The 14,408-nt window shown below is 35.7% G+C and overlaps 1 protein-coding gene across 2 annotated transcripts in view; it reads left to right on the top strand.

Moving 5' to 3' along the window:
* The window catches only part of DENND1B (DENN domain containing 1B), a 165,864-nt gene that overhangs the window by 75,495 nt on the left and 75,961 nt on the right, over nt 1-14,408 (top strand). For both annotated transcript variants that reach the window (XM_050901330.1, XM_050901331.1), the window contains exons 6-9: nt 7,462-7,531; nt 9,417-9,497; nt 12,286-12,345; nt 14,180-14,233. In XM_050901330.1, the coding sequence (XP_050757287.1) occupies nt 7,462-7,531; nt 9,417-9,497; nt 12,286-12,345; nt 14,180-14,233 (265 nt within the window). The remainder of the gene's footprint in view (nt 1-7,461; nt 7,532-9,416; nt 9,498-12,285; nt 12,346-14,179; nt 14,234-14,408) is intronic.

Below are 14,408 nucleotides of genomic sequence, written 5' to 3'. Positions count from 1 at the left end.
CGAACCGTAACCACAGCATTGCCTTTATTGCTTTTATTGTGACAATTTCAAATTTACAATGCATAGCTGAATGCGTAACAGCACTAGCTTCATAGCATCGTACTTCTAGCTTGCTAGTCTGTTTCTCTCCAATTTGTGTGTTTGTTGTGTTTAGCTCAGACAGAAAGAATGCATCAGTATTTCTATCTGATACGTTCTAGTATCCAGTCTGGTTTCTGCTCTGAATCCAAGATTCATTAGAAGTGACCAAGTGCAAGAAGACTCACTAGCAGATTTCTTTTGGCATTTTATCTGGCTCTTCCTTGTCCATGTTTTTTGATCTTAAATTAATCAAAATAAAAGAAATCTTAACAAATAATGCTGTCTTTTTATATATAAAGAGTGTGTATGCATGTTCACACTCGCTCTCTTCCAAAATAACATAAATTTATATTCACTGTGCGTATATACACATAATAAATCTGATGTATGAGCAATTCAAACTACTTGTCTGTCACAGATATGTACACAATAGTCATAGATTTTTATGTAAACACACAAATGCAGATGTACATAAATACCATGTCTAACTACACATCTACATATGCACGTATATGTGTATCGCCTCAAAAGGAGTATATTAAGATTGCTGACTGGGGCTTTAAGAAAGACAACTAGAGATAGTCAAATACAGAAAAATTAACTGAGTGAAATGGTCATAAATAACTAAAATCTAAGTCAGCATCTCTGAAAAGAAGAGCAGGAAGAAGCCAATGATGAGAAGGAAATACTATAGAAATTTGGGTAGGCTCATGAGTGGGGAACAGGACACAACTTTTCTGTTGTGAATGTCTTTTGTGGATGGTACCAGGCCATGTGTTAGCTTACGCCAGGGCTGCTAAAGAGATAGGATTTGAACTGCTGAATGGGATTCTTGACTGAAAACTGACGAAAAGGCTGCTTGTCCTCAGGTTTTACACCAACAACCTAAAGCTGCTTGTAAGATTAAAGTCTTGTGGTTTATGGGACTTCTCTCTATAATTCTTTCTTCATCTGAAACACTAATTAAAGGAAATCGTCTCTGAATTTGCAGCCACCTCGTCCTGCTTTAAACTGTGTAGTTTGAAACAGAAAAGATACTTGTACATATAAAATTATTCTGTAAGTTTTATGGGTTTTTTTACGTTTTATATACACATGTATATGAATTGTGTAAACGGAATTTTCTCCCAAATCAGAATGTTTTGTTCAAGTTCTCTGTATGTTTATACAGTGAAATAAAAATCCACCAAGGTAGCTATCTCAGGCATTTTTGTTTGAAGAACTTAATTGTGATACAGTATTGTCTAAAATGTTCATACAGAGCTTGACTGCAGTTGCCAAATTCAAAGAGCCAGTAAGTGCAAAACCATAGTAAAATGAGAAAATTAATCTTGGATTATTCTCCAGAAGTTTTGTGTGATTCCTTTGCAAGTTTTGTTTTGTTTTTTTCTTTAAACTGCACAGCTGCTCTGTGAAGCTCTCAGTGTGAATCCTGCTGTGTCACCTCATCCCTCTCCACAAACTGTTGAGCTAATGCAGCCCCGTAAGAACGAGGGGTACCACAATAGGAATACTGTAATATACCTTGTTGTGCTCATATACTATGCTGGAACTTTTCTTCTAGTTTTACTTTTTATATTTTAATTTAAATAATGATTTTGCCAGTTGAGATGTGAAGTGGCACAGTAGAAACTTCAGCGTTCACTTTTGAGTGATAGAAGGAGACTTAATTCTTCTGGATATTGTTTCTAAATATCACTGCTGTTTGCAGTAGAAATAATACTCTCTGGGTTTACATGAAATTGTTTTTGAATTGCCTGAGTGGTTTTAGTACAAAGTGGAAATAATTTGACTGAAATTTGTTTTGTTAAAAATCTTGAAGCTGTTGATGGACTCTGAGGTTGACCTTTTGTATCCAGAGGAACACAAAATGCATCATTAAAATGCTCAGTCTTAATTTCATTAATTTTATGACTGTAAAATTGTCACCTACGTTTCCAAATGAAATGCTCTAATAAGGAAGACAGGTTTATGTGGTAAGCCTTTGTAGTTCTTCAGTTCAGACCACGCTTGAAGCTTTCTCACTCTTCCTTTAGGCAAATCCCTTAGAAGCAGAATGTTTCAATTTTACACATTTTGTGTCAATTTTCCAGACAGAAAAGTAGCCCCTAGACATTAGACATTTAGCTACGGAAAGGCAGTTTCCTTAGTTTTATTTGATTACTAGAAGTTAGATTCCTGCTGATAGTTCAGGACTGTTAGTGGTTACCTGACTGTTTGACAGAAAACATTTCCTCTCCTTTATTTAACCTTTGACTCATGAATGTAAAAGTTTTATCAGAGCTATAGTAGAAGCACCAGTGAGGTGGAAGACTCCTTACGGCAACAAGGGTTATGCGTGACTTTGAATAAAAGTCTGAGCTCCTGCCTTGTGGCTCATTTGGATTAAAAGAAAATGCTAAGTACGTTTTTAATTAACCATGAAATATCTTGGGCTCTTGCTTTCATGACAGGCAGTGGCTGTATTTTTAAATAAAGACCACTGTATTCTCAACCAGGGAATATATATCTATTAAAACAATATTGTGTATATTTTGATGTTTTTCTTTATTATGGGAGAAATGTTTTGTGGCAACTTTAGATAAATTGTTGTATGTTGCTGGAGGTTGTTGTATGTTTGTCTTGTATGTTTATTTCTCAAACAGTTATTGATTGTAACATGAGGAATGTAAAGACAATGTGTACAATTAAAGAAAAATAAACAAGAAACCAATAATGGTTTCATAGTTTAAGAACCTAAATTATTTTTATTTGAAGTTTAGGCTTCTAAATACATTAAAATCGAAAATTAAAGCCCTGTTTTTCCTCTGTTTATCTACTGTGAAGGGGCTTCATTGATAACCTTTTGACGTTTTCATAAGACAGCTAATTAATTATGAAATGCACTGCTCATAAATAATTTTATGAATACAAGTATCATGGTAAGGTCTTTCTAGTAATGGACTTCAATTTTATCTGTTGTTAAGGTACATATTAGTGTGACAGTTTTGAGTTAGGAGTAATGTATTACAGGTCTCCTGTTAAGTTCAGCCGTTTCAAAACTATTTTTTGCAGACAGTGCATTTCTGTACTGACTTGAAAAAAATTGTTACCCAACCTAACAGATGTTGATGGACATTTGTGTGCTGGATGACTTTTCTGTACATAGACTAGTTGTTCTGTGCTAAACAAAGATTAAATAATTTTGCAAGATTTGCTAACAGGATAAGCTAAGAAGATTCTTTTACCTGTAATGCTTCTGTTTTTTAGCTATCGCACAAGCAAGTGCTATACAAGCCAAAAAGGCTAAGTGCTGGGTCCTGCGCTTGGGTCACAACAACCCCATGCAACGCTGCAGGCTTGCAGAAGGGTGGCTGGAAAGCTGCCTGGCAGAAAAGGACCTGGAAGCGTTGGTTGACAGGCGGCTGAATAGGAGCCAGCAGTGTGCCCAGGTGGCCAAGAAGGCCGATAGCATCCTGGCTTGTGTCAGAAATAGTGTGGCCAGCAGGACTAGGGAAGCGATCATCCCCCTCTACTCTGCACTGGTTAGGCCGCACCTCAAATACTGTGTTCAGTTTTGGGCCCCTCGCTACGAGAAAGACATTGAGGTGCTGGAGCGTGTCCAGAGAAGGGCAACGAAGCTGGTGAAAGGTCTAGAGCACAAGTCTGATGAGGAGCGGCTGAGGGAACTGGGGTTGTTTAGCCTGCAGAAAAGGAGGCTGGGGGGAGACCTTATCGCTCTCTACAACTACCTGAAAGGAGGTTGTAGCGAGGTGGGTGTTGGTCTCTTGTCCCAAGTAACAAGTGACAGGACAAGAGGAAACGGCCTCAAGTTGCACCAGGGGAGGTTTAGATTGGATACTAGGAAAAATTTCTTCACGAAAAGGGTTGTCGAGCATTGGAACAGGCTGCCCAGGGAAGCGGTGGAGTCACCATCCCTGGAAGTATTTAAGAGAGGTGTAGATGTGGCGTTTAAGGACATGGTTTAGTGGTGGACTTGGCAGTGCTAGGTTAACAGTTGGACTCAATGACCTTAAAGGTCCTTTCCAACCTAAACGATTCTATGATTCTATGTACAGTGCTTTATCCAATACGATGTACTGGATAAAGATGTAAAGCCTATATCATGGGAATGTTCATCTATGAATAAATCTATTTACTAGAGTAGTCCAAATAAATTAATAGGATTATTAACGCATGTGCTTGCAAAATCAGCCTGTGATATAAGAGGACAAAAAGGTTGCTTGACAGCCTTGAGGATGTTACAAAATAAAAAGAGTTTATACTTGCTCTTTGAATTGAGAATCTAAAATACCACCTGATAGCTGTCTCTATTATGAACAAACACAACCTGTGTTTATGTTTACTTTTGAATGCAAGCTGCATTGTATATGCACACACACACAAATGCACTCTTTATTGTTTATGAAAACAACAAATGTAACAATTCTTTATTATACTGAATTAATAGCAATTAGCAAACATATAAAAGAAAAATATAAAGGGAACTTTTTTGCTTTCCAACAGATCTTTGTAATATTTTATTGCAGTAAGAACAGTATAGTTAAAAGTATCAACAAAAACTTTTGCAATTAAACCATACTTTTGAAGAACTGAAGATTATGTGGACAAGAAATAGAGGGACAGGTCTTGGTGGCCTTTGGTTTCATGCCATATAATGTAAGGGAGTACTTGTTTTGATTTCCTTAATTTTTCATGTTTAAGAGGCATGTTGAAATTACATTAACCTCATGTCTGTGGTTATAAGGCTTAAAGCAAATTTTTTTCCAGTCTTTGAGCTCAGAAAGGAAACTGGCATTTTTAAACTATGTTCAAGTATTCTGTTTTTACAATGGCTTTTTTTTGTGGTTTTGTTACATGAAGACATGGAAGTGTGTCGTCAGCCTGATTTTGCTAAGGGAAGAAATTCTTGTATGACTACTCTGGTCAGCATGCCTTGCTGTGTGAAAGAAAAATCTCCCTTGGCTTTCTGCTAGGGTTCATTAATTTCAAATAATGAATTTGACCTTTTTATGCATAGACTTAAAAATTGCATGTAATTTTTCTTTTCACAGTAAGAGGGGAGTTGAGATCATAGATGTAAGAAAGAAATACGGTTAATGTTTTATTGAAGTAGGAGCATTTATTTTTATAGTATGCTGTTCATAAATGTTCATTATGAAAAATGAATGATCAGATAAGATTTTAGAGTATTCTACAGCAAAACATGCTGGGGTGATGTACGCTACTAATGCAGAGGTGATAGCTGAAGACTGGAAAGGTTTTAGATGATCTGACCCATTTGTGTGTCCAGTGTTATAAAAATACTTTGCGATTTATACCTGCCTTGTACCTGGACGTGGACAAAATGCTAGAACAGTGTTCCAATCCCTGCTGTAGTTCTAGGCTGGTAAAACTGTTCAGTAGCTCTGACATTTGCAGGTACTCTGAATGCTGTGGTGAACAGTTTTGTTTGCCTATCTATGCTGCGTTTCAGCAACATGTAAAACCAGGTTAACATGATTTCAGAAGATAATAGGAGTCCTAGGTGGAAGAAAACTCAAAGATTAGATGTTTTAGGTGCTGTTATGATGGACGTTTTACAAGGGCATGCAGCGTTCATGCCTGTAAGCAGTGAGTGGCCTTACACAGGTGCAATGAAGTAAATTTTATGATTATATAAGAATAGGTTGAAAAGCAAATGCAATAATGTCACACCTTAACTACTGTCAACAATACCAAGCATTAAAAAAGTCTGTGAGCATTAAGAGGTTGATGTAGTTTTGATTAATAGCCAGCACAGTGTATGGTAAAGTGTGATAAAGACATTAACACAGTGGCTCTAAAAGAAATCATTGCCTCTGTGTGTCTTTGGCTTGGCGAGAGTAAATTCCTGATGTTTTTTTTTAAGAACCAGCAGTTAAGCATTTATAACGATAGCAAACTAAGATTGCTAGAAAACTCATAACTATAACTATATGTTCAGATTTCTGCTGGTCTCTTTCTTTGCCCTAAGAATTGGGATCTGTTACTAAAGCCTTGCCAGCTGCGTACTGAGAACAGAGGCGTTAAAAAGAAAACATAACCCTTCACTGGACTCACTGCACAAAAGTAGACTTGGCTTCTCTACCAGCCAGGGTTTCCCCTAACAGGTTTCCTTTTCCTATCAGGGAAAACATTTAGGTTCTGCATACTGGGCTTTTTCAGTTGCATTTAGCATGTTTCCTGAAATATATAAATTTGAAATTTTAAGGTCTGTCCACAGCACGCACTAAAGCATTTAAGAAATGCATTGAAAGTATGTCTGTGGATTTACACTGCACTGAATAACAAAGTGTGTAGTATTGTTATACATGAGTATGAAATGTAGTAAAAACATCTCAGGCTTTATTTCCTTCCCAGCCCCCCTTCTAGTCTCAAAAAACTAAGATTAACCGTACTATTACCATTTTAGTAATGTTCTTTGTGATAAAATTCTAACAGACGTGAGAAGGTGTGTAATTTGTAAATAAGGAGTAATTTATACTGGTACTATTTAGTTTACCAGACTTATTACGTCTGTATCAGAGGCTTAAATAGTGATTATGGAAAGTTCTGTTGCATGCGGTCACTGATGTCACTGTTAAAGGTAACTGTTCTGTAAATAGCTGACAAAAAAATGGAACTGATGCCACTGTGTTTGAGTTTCTTTTCTCATGCTCTTCAGTTATGTCATTTGTCTTGGATTCTGTTTAACTCACTGAGAGTATTGCACACATATGGGCTGCAGACTTGTGTTAAAAATCTATTAAGTATTCGTGTATTAATGTGCTGTGTATTTACAATATTGGTGAATGCTCTCTTATTTTTAGAAGTTAATTCTGTCTATAGAAATGACTTTATAGGGAGACCAATATTCTTACATGTAATGTGACATCTATACTATTGCATAGCATTGCACCACTTGTCAAATACGGGGTACCTGGTCTGCCCAGGTAAAATTGTTTCATTCTCCAGGGAAGCAGCAGTTCTGACAGTCCACCAGGTACAACAGGACGTAGAATTTCAAAACTGCAAATAACATAGCTACTGAAAGCTGTGACATTTAAAGATAATGGGAATGTGATTTGGCAATGTTTAAAATGATTTTTTGTGCCTTTAAAATAATGAGAAGTGACAGTATTGTGAGCTAATCTATGCTTAAAGGAACTTCAAGCAGGTGTCCAGCATAAAGAAATGTAGCTTTGCTACTATCTATCAGTGATGTACCATTAAATTTGTGGGGAAAAGTTTTATGCATTTTATTTATATGTAGAAATATTATAAAAACGTGCAAGTCAGTTTAATTGTAGTAGTATTTTGTAAGCACTGGAAAAAATACATTGATATTTTATTAAAATGCTTTTTCCACTCCTGTTTTAGTTACCTACCATGGTTTGAGGTATACTACAAGCTCCTAAATACCCTGGCAGATTATTTGGCTAAAGAACAGGTAATTTTAGATATTCTGTTTCTTTGTGTAAAATATTTTCCTTGAAATAATATTCACCATTTGAAGTGCTGTAAAGTGATTCTATACTGTTTAAAAGTTTAAAATTTTAGTAGGATTTAGAAGCAAGTTTTTACATTCATCATACTGAAATTCAAAGAATCTGAACATACAGCTGCCACTGTCACTTGAATCCCACATTAATCTTAAAAAGCTGCTGAGAACGTACCTTTATAAAGTGTCAGTCTTAGCATAAACAAGTCCTGGGTGAAGTGTGAGCAAAGTGTCACATCGCTGGAGATCTGTATGATGTATTGATTGTAAACTGTAGATCTCTGGAACTATCTGATTATCAGTTACAAACACTTTTTTTCAGAACTGCATAAAATATGATGTACTGTTTCACCCTTCATATTAACTAAAAACTACCTCTCGTAATTCTGTCATCTCAACTATTGCAGCATTTGGTGAAGAATCATGATAGTTTAGTTTGCATATTCATGAGCAATTAGACGTATTCCAGGATTATGCAGGAAAGGAAATACTGGCATCTGTCTTTACTGAGAACATTAAAGCTATACCTTTCTGCTTTAACTATATTAGTGTACTAGATTGTAATTAAAAAAAAAAAGCATCAATAGTCAGCCATATGCTGTAGACTGGAAAAGCTTACATTTCAAGAATATATGGACTATAGAATAAGCAATTATTGTGCATTATAGTAAATGGACTACAGAGAATGATGATTTTTATGTAAAAAGAAGATGCAGTAGGAAAGTTTGGTATTAGCTGTGTTTAAAGTGTGGAATACATTTCAGTCTTATCAATGATATAATGAGACTTTGGTTCTGGCCCTGATTTCACTGTAATAGTAAAAATTGTTATTAAGGTTGTATTTGACAGAAGGGGTAGGGATTGTCTTCTCCTTTGTTTCTTGATCACTGGTTCTGGCATTGCAGCTATTACTGCAACCAATTTAAGTTGCTGGGTTATAAGTTTGTTTCCTATATGCTGAGAAAACTGTTTTGATGGGTCACAAAGTTTTAGTAGCGTACGGAAGTATTTTGTTGTATTGCCTAGTGCTGTATCTGTTGCTGAGGAGGCTGTTAGAGGACATTGCTCCCTCCTGGCCCACGCACCATTTGTCTGACCAAGAGCTAGACCCAAAGTCTTGTTTACTAGTGTGAGACCCAGTAACATCATCATTCTTGCAGGGAGAGGCGGAAGCTTCCTGCAAACTCAATATGTTTAAAAGCTGGCCCTGGCTTCTCACTGATAGTTTTAGTTTTACTTTGACAACAAAAAGAATTTAATCTGCATGAACAAAAACCCTAAACTGAACGAAAACCCTAAACCAAACAAAAACTCCAGCCACATCTATTTCCCAAGTAAATGTCTCTTAGAGATCAAGGTGGGGGATCCTAGTTAAACCTGGTACCTGCATGTACTTTTTAGTAAACCTTATTAACAGTTTTATGTGCTCTGATGAATCATTTTTAAAGTATACAATATAGCTATGTAGCTGCATATTTAGTAAAACTTTGAATAGACAAATATAATGGCTAACAGTTTTAAGAAGATGATGTCCAAGATGCACAGACCAGCTAGACGTGTTAACACTATTTTCAGTTGCAAATAATGTGATTCATTTAAGGAGTATATGGGGAAATATGTAAGAGTTTGACTTAACTTGTAGATACAATCATTTTCTGAGATACAAAGTTGGCCTGAATTTTATACTTAATAGTTAAATACTTCACTGTGAATTGCAATTGTCTTTCTCATGAAATATGTGTCTCTGTGTCAATATATAGTTTGATGTGTAGTAAATGGTAATTAGTCAGTTTTTATACAATAATTAACTACCTTTTAAAAATATTCCCTATAGGAAAATGACTCAAATGATTTGTTAAAATCATTGTATAGCCATCCTGTGCCAAAGGCAAATGCTTTAGTCAGTTTAAGTGTGGTAAGTATTCTTTGTTTAACTCCTACTCCTGTTACTGACTATAAAATAGTAGGTAAGGTTGAAACAAAAAAAAACCACCCAAACCCTTTGTAAAGAGTAAACTTATGTTGCTTCCCATCATTAACTAGCTTGGACAACCTCCCCCCCCCCCACCCCACCCCGTGCAGAATAGAGTTTGTCTCTGTCTCCTGTTGTTCTCTTAAAGTCATAGTCATAAAGAAGCAGAAATTTGAATTTTGCTCTGTGGATGAGAAAGTAAACTGCAGTGGGATCCGGCAGTGCTAGAACTACTTTTTTGTGCTTCCAGCTGTTTCATGTAGATAATTTTGGTTTCTCCTGCTGTGAATCAGGAGTCACTAACTCTGTTTTATTGCCTCTTATGTCTGAGTAGGTAGACTTGCAGGATTGGACAAAAATCTCTGTAAGCTGGCTTCTTTCCCGTCTTCCTTCCCCTTCTTAGTTTTGCTTGATCATGCAAAAAATGCTGTAGGAAAGATGGTAGGAGAAGTGTACTGCATTACATGAAACTTTCAGCACATCTAAGTGAAAGAACATGTCCATGCCTGCCTTGCTTTTGTGCTCTGACTTTTCATGATGTGGGCTGGACATTGATAGTATGGCAAGGTGGTGTTGCCGCAGAAACGTCAAAAACTGAGCCTGTCACTGTTACAGTTCCTCACGTTTTTAACAGAAATAGCATATGGACGCATGTTTAAATACATTTGTAGAGCCTGCATGAAATGTAAAGCCAATACAGAGCCTCTGCTGTCTCCGAGACATTGCTCATGTTCACAGCATCTGTACAATTACTGCACGTATAAGTAACTGTGTGCAAATAACTGTTTCTTGATTGAATTTATCACAGTTTGCAGGGCACAGAAAGAAGCGATTTTGTAAAGGCTTCACTTAAGCACATGCTGAAAGATCATTGTTTTATTTATCTTGACCTTATTTGTGTCATTTCCTCTTACTTTTAACTCATTTATTTTAGAATTGAGCCCAATACTTCGAATAACGTAAGCACAGACTCTAGAAAAGCATCTGGCCCTCTTAGGAAGGCGTACAGAAATGGAAAGTCTACCACTTCCGTTCCAGTAGTTGCTCACCCTTGCTGCTTAACATAATGCTGCCTTTATTTTATTTTAATTTGTCATATTTCAGATTCCTTGTTATGCTTTTTTCACTAGGCTATAGAGGCCCAGTATTTTTCCCCCTTCAACAGTGCTAATCCACTGTATTTGGAAGTCCTTCCAGTCTTGTGTGTTGTTTTTCACCAGAACAATGTACTGGTTTTTGAGGCTGCAGTCAGAATTGTTTCTATTGCTAAGTTTTTTCTTTCTGTTGTCAGTGTAATATTTTCAAGTTATTTTTCAATTCATAGTACCTTTGCCAAGAATACTTCTGTATATCAAATAATATTTTGCTATCATTAATTGCAGTATTATAACCAATTCTAATTTGGCAACCCTAAAATGCTTTATAAAGTCCCTCAAAAATCCTACTGTGTTTCAGAGGGACATAGAGAAGTTTTAAAGATATTTTTCCTTGCATTTCTTGCAAAGTGTTACTGCCTGTTGCTATCAGTGTTGCAGTTCATCTTGCGTAGAACTTGCCTACCTCAAAATGAATGTTGTGATAAACCTGGAAATGGATGTTGTGGTGAATACAGCTGGCAACACTGGGATGACAAATGGCTTGCAGTAAAGTTGATGCTTGCTGGTTTTATTTCAATATTATCTGACTGTTGAAAAAAAATTTTTTTTCTCAATTGTCTCTTGTTCCCAGTAGCTTGTTACATCAAAGAGTTTTGTAATCTTTTTAGCTGAACAATGATTATCTAAATGCAGGCCTCTTGCCGAATGCTTGGCTGCAGGTACAGTTGAGCAAATATTGTGAGTTCAGATGAGGCAGAACAGGAAGGAATTAGGTTAGCCTGAATCGGAATGCTTGTTGGATCTACAGGCATCTCTGGTTTTGTAATGCTCAGTGCTACAGGGAGCAGGGAAATGTTTATGCCCACTTGCAACTCGAACTTCGTGTGCCTAGTCTTTTATATCAGTGTTCCTTTCTTGCTCCTCATATATTATAAATAAGCTAGACTGGAACCATCAGTAGTAATAAACTTAAAAAGAAGTTAGTCTGAAAAATCATTTTAGAAATGACATCATGAGCTGGCTTTTCATTGTGCCAGGATGAGTCTAGTTCAAATTTCATGATGCAGAATTAAAAAGATCCCTCCCTGCGTTTACTCAGGTATGCTGCAGGGTAAGGCTCATAGACGTTGAAGTGGGGTTTAGATGGCAGACCACAACGGTACTTAGGATTGCATGCATATAATCATGCATAAATTACGCCCAGTATCTGGATACATGGTGTTTCCCAGTAATCCTTGGTCAGGAGGACACCAAAATGCCTTGGTCCAGTTAGGGACCAAGTTCTACTCTGACCTATCGGTCCCGGTAACAAATATTCTGCAGCTGAAATTTATGAGGGCTGATCATTCATTCTGTGAAACCTGAGCTTACATATAATTTGGGTCACTTTTATTTTACTCATAGAGAGCTAACAAAAATTATTTTTCTTCTCCCCCCCCCCCCCCCCTTTTTTTTTTGTTGGAAAAGCTAGTTAAATTAAGTCTGAATTCAAATGGGGGAGGAATACAAAGAATAAAACATATTTTCAGCCAATATTTGAAATGTGGAATATTACAAGCATTAGAGTCAGCTTTGGCCTTTTTGTTGGAAAACTAAACAGTCAATTCTTCAATCTTTCTCTCATCTTGCATAAGAACCAAGAGATGATTTTTGCAAGTGAGCAAGTTTTGAAAAAACAGCCTTGTCTTGTATCGGTGAGTTTAAAAGGCACTGACTATCTAAAGCCTATTGTAATTAAAGAAATAATTACTTGCTATAGGATATCTCTTTTGATTCAGGCTTATTCATACCTGTCCTTTGGGAAATTCTGCTGCCGTCTTTAGCCTAAAAGAGCAGTCTAATATTAATGTACCTATTCTTTTTAAATCAATCTAACTTCAGAGCTCTGTGTGTGTGCGTCATAATCCTTTCGTAAAAACTGCAGCCAAAATCAAACCCTTAAATTGATGAACAAAACTTGGATTTTCTAGTGTCCTTTTTAGAGAAAACTTTATACAGGACAGCAGCTATTAATTTAGTATCTCTTCCAAGGTCGTACATCTTCCTAAGGGAGTTCGCAAAGATGTGCAAGGACTCCATACCACATTATTTTTGCTGCTTTATGACTCTTAATGACTGCAGTAATGGGTCTTTGCTTCTCATGGTTCTGACTTCCTTTTCTGTTTAATGAGTGAAATATTATTACTTTGTTAATTATAAATAATTACTTCTCTAAGTTACTAACTTCATTACTCAGAAATCTTTTGATAAATATTCTGTGACCTTATTGCATATAGGAAATCATTTTCTGCTCTCACTATACTTCTGAAGAATGTAGGCATTCTATTAATCAGAATATTTTCCTGTTCCTGACTAGAGAAAAAAAATCTTAGCTTTTTTCTCTGTTGATGCAAAACAATAACCTGGGATATTTATTGTGCAAGTGCTATGATGTTTATGGGATGCCTTTTTTAAGCCAATTTTTTTTTTCTTAAATTTTTAACTATTGCCAAATGACCTAATTTGTGGGGAAAATTTTCTATTAAATGTATCAAGCTGGTTTAATAAGTCTCCTACACAGAGTTAATAGTATTAATAAATTTTTTTTTTTGCTTGAACACAAGACACATTTAATATCTTATAGACTTCCTTTATGTTTTGGTATATCTTTTTCAAGTTTGACTTGAAAACAAACTGTGTCTTTGTGTTGTTAGTTATAACTTTAAAATACACTATAAAAACAAAGTCTCTGAAAAATGTCAAAATTGTGTTAAAAACAAATAAAAGCGAAAAAGTCAATAATTATTACATTTACTTTGTATGCACTTAAGGTTTTTTTGTCCTTCAAGATTTAGACTAATATGCAAAAATACCTTAAAATTACTGAGCTAAATCCATGTCTGATAACTACTAAAAGCACTGCATTAATAAGAATAATTTAAGTTACATCTGTTTTTAGTTTAATCCATTTTATATTTACATCCTAGATGGCCTCAAACTAAGATGCATAAAATTGCTAATGTATTTCATAAATGATTGTGGAATCTCAAGCTGTCAGAGCTTGCATTTCTGTTAGCACATTTTTGATTCAAAGATGTTTGGAAAGAGAAGAGAATGTGTATCAAGTAATAATATTTCTATTCTAATTAATTTTCTCATGTGAATGATTTTTCCTTTTCCATTCTAAATTTACGTTTTTTTCCTTTAACATTTTTTTTTGTTGTTGCAATTTTTAAATCAATGCTTAAGTTAAACAATGCTACTCTCAGTCTCGTGGCAACATTTAAAGCTGGCTTAATTTCAGTGTTATTTCAAAACTGCAGCCCAGCGTTTTGTTCCCTTGGTTTGTGTGCTGTGCTGAACCAGAGCTTGTCATTTTGTGTCGTGATCTGCTTAATTCTTTGTCTGGTAGTGGTAAGAATGCTATTGGAAAAATGGCTATTTGGTTAAACAAAGATGGGGTTGGAAATCCTAAATGCTGGATTTTTTAAAAAAGAATTTTTCGTTTCTGTCTGCATAAATTATTAATTATTTTTCCCCATTGATTAGCACTCGTATTTCATTACTCCTGATATAACTGGATTGCCAACAATCCCTGAAAGTGTAAGTATGCAGTTTCTTTTTTAAATATTTAGGAGAAGTATCAACCTCATTCTGTGGGTAGGGCTGAACTCTGCTTTTATCAATAGGAGATGTTTTTTTTCCAAGACTGTTTTTAGAATATGATTGAAGTCTATTATTACAACCTTTAGCTAGTAGTTCCTGTTGCATTCATCAT

Source organism: Gymnogyps californianus, chromosome 8 (assembly GCF_018139145.2).
Source record: "Gymnogyps californianus isolate 813 chromosome 8, ASM1813914v2, whole genome shotgun sequence".
Lineage (NCBI taxonomy): Eukaryota > Metazoa > Chordata > Aves > Accipitriformes > Cathartidae > Gymnogyps > Gymnogyps californianus.
The sequence above is the reverse complement of the archived record's forward strand: the minus strand, read 5'-3'. Positions and strand labels throughout refer to the sequence as shown.